This window comes from Plasmodium chabaudi (assembly GCF_900002335.3).
Source record: "Plasmodium chabaudi chabaudi strain AS genome assembly, chromosome: 12".
NCBI lineage: Eukaryota > Apicomplexa > Aconoidasida > Haemosporida > Plasmodiidae > Plasmodium > Plasmodium chabaudi.
Genome location: NC_030112.2, coordinates 1442229 through 1455025, shown reverse-complemented (window position 1 = coordinate 1455025; position 12797 = coordinate 1442229). Strand labels below are relative to the sequence as shown.

At 23.2% G+C, this 12797-nt stretch overlaps 3 protein-coding genes across 3 annotated transcripts; 1 reads left to right on the top strand and 2 right to left on the bottom strand.

Annotated features, from left to right (window-relative positions):
* Positions 1-89: 89 nt before the first annotated feature.
* PCHAS_1239400 (conserved Plasmodium membrane protein, unknown function) lies at positions 90-854 on the top strand (the record flags this gene model as incomplete). The annotated part of the gene is made up of 3 exons (XM_016799003.1): positions 90-321; positions 419-487; positions 694-854. The coding sequence occupies 3 exons, from the start codon at positions 90-92 to the stop codon at positions 852-854; spliced, it is 462 nt and encodes a 153-aa protein (XP_016654354.1).
* A 646-nt stretch (positions 855-1500) lies between these two features.
* Positions 1501-4737, bottom strand: PCHAS_1239300 (conserved Plasmodium protein, unknown function; the record flags this gene model as incomplete). The annotated part of the gene is made up of 2 exons (XM_016799002.1): positions 1501-1606; positions 1691-4737. 2 exons carry the CDS (start codon positions 4735-4737, stop codon positions 1501-1503), a joined length of 3153 nt encoding a protein of 1050 aa, XP_016654353.1.
* Positions 4738-6345: 1608 nt separating this feature from the next.
* Positions 6346-9726, bottom strand: PCHAS_1239200 (karyopherin beta, putative; the record flags this gene model as incomplete). Its single annotated transcript, XM_740302.1, has 1 exon — positions 6346-9726. The coding sequence occupies one exon, from the start codon at positions 9724-9726 to the stop codon at positions 6346-6348; it is 3381 nt and encodes a 1126-aa protein (XP_745395.1).
* Positions 9727-12797: the final 3071 nt, after the last annotated feature.

The following is a 12797-nucleotide window of genomic DNA, read 5'->3' as shown; positions in this document are numbered from 1 at the left end:
GACTGTTCATAAATATTTGCATATTTATTATTTTGGTGATTTTTTTTTTTTTTTTTTCAATTATTTTTTATTTTTAGCTATTTATAACAATGGGACTTTATACTACATTACATAAAGTTATATCAACCTTAGGCGGATTACTTTTAATACTTTATCAGTTGTCAAAAATTGATCAAAATGATATGGCATTATCAAATCTCAAGAAATATATGTTAGACACTCCATATGTAGAATTTTCAAATTTTATTTTGTTGAGTTGTTCATATTTATTATTAAATATACTTGGATCACCAAAAAATAAAATAACAATAAATTTAAAAGGTTAAAAAAAATTATAAAATCCTGTCTAGACAGCATAAACCCATGTTTCCTTTTTAGGCATTATAAATATCATTTGCATATTTTTCATTTTTTTTAGGTATTTTGGGATGCTTTTTATCCACTTATGCCTTTATGCTTTTTATACAGCAATTTTATATTTGTTACGGTAAGAAAAAAACAAAATATAGAACAATTTATAAAAATAACAAGCCATATATTATAAATATTCCAAAACTATTAAGTGCTAATATTGGGCTTGTATACATCCTCATTTATTGTGAAGAGAGTCCCTATTTATGCTTACTATGCATGTCATAATGGGCTAGTTATATAATGATATATAATTATTATTGCTTTATTATATTTTTTCAGGATTTTACATGTCAGAAATACTAGTAACAAAGGAGAATCTTTATCTTTGTATTTATTTGATGGTTTATTTTTCTGCATTGTGTGCTGAATCTAGTTCTAATATGTCAAGTCAAAAAAAGTATCTTATGGGAAATGGGAAAACGATAAATGTAGAAGTATAAAATCCGCATATAATTTTTAAATTATAAATTTGCAGAAAATTAATATAACTATGTATTTGTAATATGTTATATTCATATTGATAAGTAATATATGAAAAGACATTGAATTATATAATGTATGCTCATTGTCAATTTCTCTTTATGGTATTAATATTTGTAAAAGCATGTATTATATATACACTGTGTGTAAGTACACATGTGCTATTATTTTTTTTTATGTTTTTATACCAATCTATTCATTACATTCCTAATGGAATAAATTAATATACATGTATATATCAATTAATATCTATATCTATATTAAGAATTTATAAATTGACATTATTTTTAGTAATTTACTATTTTTATTCGAATAATATAATTAATCAAGGATTTATCCATTTATCAAAAAATTAATTATGAATAGTATATACAAAAATAAATTAATTCCTTATATTTTTTATATACATGAATACAACCATGTGTATCCATATATTCAATGTGTTACTATATTGATTGTGAATTTGTTTATCTAATTTACTAATATTTATCATTGTTAAACTTAAAAAAATGGACCACAAAAACAAAAACAAAATGGTATAACCATATAATAGAAAAAAATATATATAGATAGGGGCTTAAAGAGAAAAAACATGACATCGTTTCCCTAAATAATTGGTGGGGTATCTATTTTTCCAAAAAAAATATGAACTAATCCACAGGCATTTCCATATGCTGTCATATAGCCATTGTCAGTATATGAAAAGGAAATTCTATAAAAGAAAAAAATAGGAATAATTTTGTATATATTACTATATTTATGAATAGGTTTATTTTAATAGGTATTTGTTTCTTACGCTTTTGGAGCCAATGTAACAACTTTTCGACTTATGGAAGTATCATAATTTTCAGATTTGGTTACTTTAATTCCAGTTTTTAAAATATGTTGTAATCCACATAAATATTCATATAATAATATAAAAGATGGTGTATCAATTTGATTATTTTTAGTTGATGAAATATTTAAAATAATTTGTGGATCCATAGAAAAATTTGATATTATATTCCATGAAATTATTTCATGATGTTTTATTTTATTTGGATTTATTTTTATTTTTCCTTTTATTATAGTACCATCATCAAATGTAAAAAAATAATTATCACTAATTATACAATTATGTGTACATATTGTTTCAATAATATTATTCCATATTTTATCAATATTTAAAAAATATTTATTTTCAAATAAATATATTATACATCCCTTATCTTGTCCAAAAGATATACAACTATTATAATTCCATTTTAAATGTGATATTGTTTCTGTTTTTCTTTTAAAATAAAAAAGTTCACTATTATTTCGTATATCTATAACTATAACATCTCCATCTTTTATACTTATACATAAAACAAATGAGTTTATACATGGGTAAAATGAACACAGCGTTATTATACCATGCCTAATATGCAATATATCCTCCATAGTACAAACATTATAGTAAGAATATTTATTCATGCTATAATTAACACCCTTTTCTGTATATTCATTATTTAAATAAGACTCTGTATGCTCCAATTTGTTGTGACTAAATTCGTGTGCTATTTCACTTTCATTAAGAGAGTTGGATAATGGACTTTTTTTTTCGAATTCAAAATTACCAACATTTTTAAACGGAAACAAATGTGGCAAACTGGAATTACAATTATCAAACTTCATATTTGTTGTTTGAGATTTTTGTATAAAATTGTCAATTTCATATTCATTTTTTTTTTTTTTTAAAAATATATTTACTATTTTTATGTTCATATTATTACAACAAATAGCTAATTTTATATATCTTTGATTATTTTTTATATATATAGAATATGAAAAATCATTTATTATATCATCATTTTTATATGAAAATACTTTTTTAAATTTTGTTTGCATAAGTTTGTCTTCTATATATTTTTTACTGCTATCTGTATGAGCATTATTGTGGTTCTTAATAGAATAATATAACTGCACAAAATAATCGTATTTCGAAATTCCATATATTATTATTTCATGACCTACTAGACATATCAGCAAATAGGTATATTCATCTTCTTGTGAAATATTAGTATCGCTAGCTGTATTTTTTGGCATAGTATTCAACTTTATCCACTCTGCCTTTTTACAAACATTTTCAAGCTCAATTATATCAAACAAATAAGTAGAATTCATAAATTGTGAAACAAAATAAATAAATAAAAAATTTCTACTTTTATTAAATTCGTTTGAAAATATAGAAGTATTTAAATAGCTACATATACTAATAGCTAATAAACATCCATTAAATATATTCCTACATTTTAGTAGAAACGTGTTTATTAGGTGGTGTAAATTTTCTATTTTGGTGTTTTCTTCTTGAGAAGTATCAATAGGTAATTCATCTTTATTTCCAACATTACAGCTTTTTAAAAATGTTTCAAAAAAATTTACTAAATTAGTGTTAGTAGTAAAGCCTAGATAAATCACAGGGGCACACAAACTTAAAAATATGTTTTTTTCGCTACTGATATGGTACTCCGACTTTTCATCAATATAAGAAAAGATATCAGTTAAATTGAAGGAACTATTATAACTATCAAACTCTTGGTTGGATATATAATTACAAATCAATAAAAAGTATAAAAAAGATATTATCTCAAAATTTATTTTAACATCATTCTCATTAATTTTTATATGCATAAGCAAATCTTCATATTCTGATATTTTTATTTTTATAATTTTGAATGAATTATCTTGTATGTCTACATCATTATTACTTTGAACCTTTTTGTTAATACTACTTTTTTTTTTTTCTGTTTTTTTTTTTTTTTTTTGAGAACAAGCTACATTATCATCAATAACCAATGAACTTTTAAATGGGGAAATAATCACATTTTTATCGTTATAATTTATATTAATATTTTCAAAAAAAAACACATTTCTTATATCTTTTTTATTGTGGTTTGTTATATGTTCTATATCTATATTTTCCTTTATGCTAACAAAAGACTTATTTATTTTATTTGTTTTCATTTTATCATATTCATCTTCCGGAATGCCATTATTTTTGTTTTCAAAATGAATATTATTATTGTCTAACCATTTTTTTCCATCAATCTCTTGGAGTATAAAAAGTATCATCCTCTTTAAGTTCTCATTACTTTCGTCATTTGTTTTAAAATTGGTAAAAAAATCGAATAAGTCTAAATTATAATTATATATATCATTTTCTTTTTTTATAAAATCATTAAACTTGTTACTTATAGAATTATAATTTTGTTTTATTTTTTTTTCACTTTTTCGAGTTATAATTGATTTATTCATTTTATTTTTTTTCCCTTGATCTGATTCATATTCTTCACTTGATATTTCCCCTTCCTCATCTTCTATTTCATCATAATAACAAAAAAAATTATCTTTATGTTGTTTTATTTTTCTTCTTCCTCTTTCATATTTTTTATTATTTATAGAACTATTTTGTTCATCACTTTTACTATGATTTGAATGGCTTGGTATTGAAGAAATATGATCATCGATTGTTTGAAAATTGTTTTGCGAATTTTTTATAGCATCATCATAACTTTTGTTATGTTCGCTATTTTCAACCAAAGCATTTTTTAATGATTCATTACGTATTTTCTTTTTTGTTTTAATTTTATTAGGAATATTTTTATTTGTTACTTCATCAGTATACGCATAGTTACCCCCATTTTCTATATCATTTTCAATGTTGTTTTTTTGATTGATCTTTGTTTTTTTTTTATCATAATTTTTATTTACTTTTCTCGACGAAATTGTTATTTTTTTACTTCCATAATATTGTGAAGATGTTATATATTCATAATCTTTGTTCCCTTTTGTATTTTTGGGAGTTCGTGTTCTCATTTCCATTTTTATTTACTTAAACTCATTTTTGAAAAAGTATATACCGTCTATTAATTAGGGGAAAGCAAAAAATATCCAAAAAATATCCAAAAAATATCCAAAAAAATTGATTGATTAAAAAATTTTCAAAATTCACATACTTTAAATAATTCTAAATTATACAAAGTTAAATATTATAAAAATTTAGCGAAATCGAACGAAATTAAAAATAAAATAAAGTTCCTATGCAATGACTGTAACGGGGCATCAACAGAACGGAGAGAATGCAAAATCAAAATCAAAATCAAAATATATAATAAAAACGTAAAAAAAATAATGTAATATATATTAATTTATACACCATTAGTAAAAATATTGGGAATAGCAATTCTTCAAAATTTACGCATTAATATTTAAAATGTTAGAACAATAGTATGAATTTTTTTAAAAAAATTATAAATCAATATTTTGTACCAATTTATGTTTTACATTTTCCTTTTTCGATTTTATCATTTCTCTTTTCCATTTTAAGACAGAAGAAAAAATTTATTATAATTTTGATTATTTTTAAGAAAAAAATTACTAAATGGTTTAGCAATATATATAGAATAATTTTTATAACTTTATTGGCTATATATATTCTTCTATTTGTTGTAATAAAAAGAAAATACTTACAACATTATTTTTTATTAATAATTAAAGATAACCATACGTTTTTAATTATACTTTTTTGTCCGATACCATAATGGAACAATTATACAACTCACGTTGCAAAAATAAAAAAATAAAAAAAAAATAGTTATATAAAACTATTTATAATTACTAAGATTAATGTTTTTAATACATGTATGATATAAATTTAATATGATATATGCAAAAGTAAATAAATAATAATAAATCTTCACAAAATTAAAATGTGTATATAATAGATCAATATTAAGTTTTTAAATACTACGCATTTTTTGCATATAAATAATATGCAAGATGTGTATACATATACATACATAATATATATGTACTTACATAAATTAGAACATGTGATTTTAGTGATATAAATATAGAATATATATGAAAAGAAAAAGAAAAAAATTAAATGAAGCGAAGGAAATACAACAATATCGTGATTAAACTACGTATTTAATGAATAAATAAAAAAATTGTAATAAAATGCATATAATGCATAAATATGCTCATAACTATGGGTTTTTTAAAAGTATACATGGGTATGCACAAAATTTGCATTTTATTATTCTTCAGCTTTATTCTCACAATTTATGTATTTATATAATGTATAGTGTATGCGTCCCAATACAAAAGGTAGGGGGGTCACGTATAACTCACCTTCCTACACACCCACTTATTTATATATACGTACGTACAACACTTAAGTCAATACAATACCAACTTTTGTACTTCTTTTAAAATGACAATTTTTCACACTGATTTGAGATTGTATGAATATATATAATTTATTTTTTTTTTATTTTTATAATTTTTACAATTTTAATACAATTTTTGTATGATTCATTAAAATTAAAAATATTACATTATATTACACAATAATTTTTTTTTATGATATATAAGTTTGCATGATATTTAATGTTGGCTAGCACCTTCCCGATCTTTAAAAGAACGTTACTTTCTAGAGGCATTCATAATGTGATTCAATTTTTTGGATTGCTTATTGGTGAGAGATGAAGAAGCCAAGTTGCTCAAATAAGATTGGTCTAAAGAACTTATTAAGGATACTATTTTTTTGTTACAATCTGAATCAGAAAAATCGGTTTCATATACTGATAAGAATATTTCTATAATTTTTCCAATATTTGAATTATCTTTTCCGAATAAAAGTGGATGATTTTGTGAAACTAGATCGATTAAGTTTTTGTGTACTCGTCTTCCTTCTGATTCATCTTCTTTAATTGGTAAATGATTTAACCATAATTTAATTAATTCTTCTGCATTATTGAATTTAGATGTATGCATTAAGACAACATCTCCTAATGCAGCTACAGCATTATCAATAGCAGATATGTATTCCTTGGGTTTTTTAGATGGCCCAGATTGATGTAATAATTTTAATAAATATTCTACTGCTAAATTTGCATATTTACCAAAGGCTTCTATTTTATTTGCTTGTATAACACCATAACATGCTGCTTGTTTAACTTTATGATCGGCATGATTAATATTTAATAATAATGGGTTCATAAAATATTCCCATAAGCAAACACTATTATCTTGTAAAAATTCTAATAAGTCGTCACAAACATATAAAGCTAATGCAATATCTTCTGCATGTGGTGAGTTTAGATAATTATTTATAAATGTAATACATATGTCACAACATGTACTTAAGAATTGATTTGTGTGATGTTTTATTAATACTCCCAATATATCTAATAAGTTGGTTCGATATGTTTGTTCTAGCTCTTCTTCTCTATCTATAATTAATAATTCATCATCATCGACATCTTCATTATTTTTTTTTTGATTATAAATAACTCTCCTATCTGTTGAGTATTGTAATAATTTAAATATTTCATTAAAAAACATTTTTAATGTATTGTTAGGTAATATATTAGCACCGGCTTTTTGTAAACACATGTATAAACCATTGGATTCGATAATCATTATATCTAATACATATTCATAATTGTCATCTAATTTTGTATCTGATAAGCTTTTTAATACTTTCTCAGCAGATGTTGTAAGTATAGCTAATAACATAGATTTATTATTATCTGTTTGCTCTGATATTATTCTTGCTGCTTCAATTAATTCACTAACAGCTGATAATGCTTTCTGTTTTATTTCATCAGATAATTCGTAATTAAGCATAGGTAATATAGCACTAGCTGTAGCTTCTATATATTCTTTATAATTCTCTTTTAATACTTCTATAATAATAATTAATAGATCAAGAGCCTTTTCTTGGTCTTCTAATAAAGAAGTTTTTAATCCCACGTATTGTCCATTAGAAACCATAGTAATAGTTAAATCGTCATCGTCATCAACTAAAGGTTTTGGTGATATAGAAAGAAGAGATAATATGGTTGGTACTATACTGCTAAGATATGGATAAAAATCATTTCCTAAGGCACGACATATACGACCAATTGCCTCTTGTATATATTCTTTTACTGTATCATCTGGATCCATTTTTGTGCTACTTATTTGTAATAATGCACTCATACATTCTTTTGCATCTTCAATAAATATTTCTTTACCGACAGATAAACCGATTATTGATATACATTCAATTGCTTTACCTCTGCATGTTCTTTCTTCCTCTGATACGGCTTTTTGTATGATTTCCTTCATTAATGGCACAACAGTAGGATAATATTTTAAGAAATCTTCTTCTATGACACCAGCAATAACTGCTATAGCTGTGACTGCTTGCTCACGTACTAATAAATAATTTGTAGTGTTCAATTTTTGTAAAAGGATTTCTATAATCATGTCAGAAAATGGTAATAATGCACTTTTTTCTAATTCTTCGGCAAAATTTACAAATGCTGCTGTTGCATGAGATTGTACTCTTAAGTGAACGTCATTCATAGTTGAAATTAATGAAGTAATAATTTGTCTTGGATATTCTTTTTGGACATATGGTTGATGGTCTAAAGATATTTGTCCGATTGCTTGGCATGCAGCATATCTAACTCTGACGTCTTGATCTAATAAAACTTGTAATAACATTTTGATCACATTTTCTAATTGTTCTTCTATTTCATCTTCTGGTAAATACTCAATAGTTTGTGCTATAGCCATTATTGCAACATATTTATGTTCCCATGTGTTTTTCATTAAATATTCAGATACTTTATTATATAATATATGAATAAATTCAGAATCATCTGATAATTCACTATATGCCTTACCAACTCTATCTAATGATTCCTCACCAATATCATATAATTCTTGATTTTCGTCTTTACTTTCTTTTAGTGAGTTCATCCATTCATTAAAACAATCGTTGTTAATATCAAGCATAAATAATAATGATACGTTAATAATTTTATCTAAAAAACGAGGAACCGATAAAGCTGTTTTGGGCCTTCTTTCTGGTATAGTTATAAGTGCTTCAATACTTAAAGATTTTAAACTGTTATCAAAATCGTAGTTTAATTCATTCTCATTTTTCATACATATATCGAATAAGATGTCACATAAATTTGAAATATATTTAGAAAAAAACTTTGCATTATAATCTATCATTTTGCCTATTGATTGCAAGACCTTTTCACATTCATCTAAAACAGCAACATCAGATACACTATTTTTAACCATTAAGCTTAGAGATTGTAAAATTAAAGGAATACATGGTTGTACGCACTTAATCAATGGAGAATTGTTATCTTCTACTATACAAGAAATTAAATTAATACATTCGCTTCTAACTTGTACACTTGGGGAATTTAGTCCTTTCATACAAATTGATGATATCATTTCATTTTTACCATGCAATTCATCAGGTATACAATTTAATATACCTCCTAAAATTTTATACCCACTTATTAATACGTCATTATTATTATTTGAGTTACAAAATTCAAAAGTAACAGATAATAATTCTGGCCATTCATTATTTAAAAGCAATTTTGATGAAAGATCTATTATATTACTACACAAATTACTTCTCACCATTTTGTCAGTTTCAATACCTATATTACTAATAAGTTCAGACTTAACTATATTTTTTAAATTATTAGATAATAAATCCCAATAATTTTCTTCTTCGCCATTTAATATTGAATTATCATCTGCTTTATCTTTATCCATTATATCACCAGTTGGAGATTTTATATATCCTCGAAATAAATTACGTACTAATATTGCACATTGTAACCTTACTTGGCTGCTTTTGTGGCTTTTTAATAATTTCAATATTGATAATACTGTATTATTTAAATCATTCTTTTTGTAATAATTTAGGGTATTTTCGCATTCCGTTCGTATACGACTATCAGGGTTACTTAACCCTTCGATAATCTCCACTATTTTATCCATCTTGCCAATTTTCTTAAGAGATAGTTACACAAATGCAGAAGGAGAGGGGAGTAGGAGTAGAAAGAGAGAGAAAGAGAAAAGAAAAGATAGGTTTATATCAACCTACAGCTTCGTAAGGTTAGTGTGTGCGTCGAATATTTATACAATATTGCTTTGTATATGCTCATATGGTGATACATCGAATATGCATATGTGCGCATCAATCCGACAGCACTATATTTTTCTTCTTCAATTTTGGAAAATCCTTTTCCTTGTTTGTTTTCATAAAATTATTTCGATTTTTATTACAATTTTATTTATTTCGTATGTTCTGATGATATGCTTCTATATATAGCGACATATGCATGCGGATATACTTCTAAATAATTTTTTCTTTGGCAAATAGTATACTGTATAATATAATGTGGAGTTACAAGGCTATCTATCCCTTCTCTTCAATGCTTATCTCTTTATTACAAAAAGATATTCATGCATATATGCATACCAAATAATGTTATTCTTTAATTATGAACAAACATGTATTTTGCATTGCATAATATATTCCCAAATTATATATATATATATATATTTTTTTTTATTTTATTTTTTTAAAAGAGAAAAAATTTTATGAAAAATAAACAAAAAATATATAATATTATATATTGTTAAAATGGGAAATAAGAAAGAATAAAAAAAAAATATATATTTTTTTTTCTTTCTTTATATAAATGAAAATATGAAAGTAGAATATATTTAACAAGCACAATTATAGAAATTATAAAAATTAAATGCAAAGCAATTTATGGATGTAAAAATATATATATAAATATAAAAAAATATAAATATCCAAAAATACAAAAGATAGAAATGTAATTTATATATACAAAAATAAAATATAATAATGATGCATATATTTTTTATATTTATATAAAATTATGTAAAATAAGAATAAAATATTGATAATTATATATAATATATAAGCATATATAATATATTTACATATGTAAAAAATATATCTACATATTATATATAATAAAAAAAAATAAATAATTAAAGGGGTATATACTATTATTATAACTAAATAAAATAAACGGTGTCAGAAAAAAATAAAAAAACACAGATAAAAGCACATTCTACGTAACTATTGCATAAAAAATAATATAATTAAAAAAAAATTGGTAATAAAATTACCGCATACTTTTTCCATTGGGCTTGTTATATTTTTCGGTTCCTATACATTTCTCTTCTATAAAATACACTTTTCTTTTATTTCCATAGCGCTTATTATATGTACATGCTATTTAGAGTATATATATATACACTATAATTATATATATACTATATATAACATACATACAATATATATATATTTTTTTTAATACGTATTCGAATAAAGAGCACTATAAAATGAGTTCATATATGTACATTAAACGAGCCAAATATGCCACCCATTAAAAAAATATAGCAGTATATTCATGTTATTATTTTTTTTAATATCAATATATGTGCATTGTATCCCCTTATCTTTTTGATTAATAAGCGCGTAGAGGGCCGTTGCCTATAGCCAATTTAATTCAATATATTATTCAAACACCCTATTGAAATTGTATTGGCTTAAATAACTACTTTTAAATATTTATGGTATACAAGTATTGTAATGCATATAATAATAAGCACCATTCCCTATATTTAAATATATAATAGGTACATATTTTTATTATATATAAATTATTATAATTATATTATAGCTTTTTTTATTTAATAATTAATTGTTATTTTATTTATGAATTATTAATGTACAGTATTGTGTACTATATATTTTTTATTGCTTATATTTCTTTTTCCTATACAATCCTTTTATTTATATTTAAATTGTATAATATATAGGTTAAGCTTTAACGGTATTATTAAAGTGTTAATCAATACTTGTATGTATACAAATTATATTATTATTTGATAAGTATAATATAATACAAAGAAGGCTAAATATGGAGGGGAAAACCTATATTTGTGCATATTCACTATATATATTATTTAACTTATTAAGAAATATTATACCCATAAATAGTACAAAATTGTATATATATATATGTATTTAAAATTATGAGAGAAAATATACTAGTTAATTTTTAAAACATAATAACAGGGTTAATATAAATAAAAGTATATTATGGATATCCTGTTTTTTCCTTAATTATTCATGTTTTATAAATTAAATTTTTTTATATATTTTTATTTATTATTATTTTTATTTGAGGGTATGCTTATATAACTATTAAAATTGTTTTCTTTTTTATAGAAGATAATAATGGTTAAATCATTATTTTTTGGGGGTGAATATAGGAAAATCATTTTATTAACACGTTATACATACGAACAATCACCATCTATATATACTAATTCGCAATATATATATGGACTACTCGTTTTCGCATTGTTTCTTTGGGTATATCTTTTTAAAATATGTAAAATGCCTTTTCGGTAAAATCATTTGAATAGTCTTATTTGGTGGTTTTGTTAGTTTTCTTTTTGTGGGTTTACAAATATGATATTTGCCCATATAAACTTATGTACGTATAAAGGAATAGAACTGAATAATTATTTATATATATATTATATAATATTTCAAAAGATTAAATGACGGTTTAAAAAGTAAAAGAGAAAAATAAATGCATTTTTGAAATTTATGTGAACTTAGTGTATTATGTATGCATATATTGCATACCATTATTGTCTATATGCTATTTTTAACTAATTGTAAATCCACAATTCTGGAAAAAACATATATACGCACATACATACGAAATGTTCATGCCCTTACAAGGGAACACAACCACTGGTAGTTTGTTTATTCCCCGATCTATAATATAATACATGCTTCCTACCTATTCAATCATATTTTTAGTAATTATTTACAACTTTATATGATTAAAAAATGTATTATTATTATTTTTAACGGGCAGACATTGGTTTATTTAGTATAACCAGTATCATGCAAAAGTCATACGTAAATACTATCACCTTCTTCCAATTTTATTAATATTAAATATTATATTTTTAATGAATGCAAATTATGTCTTTCATAAATTAGA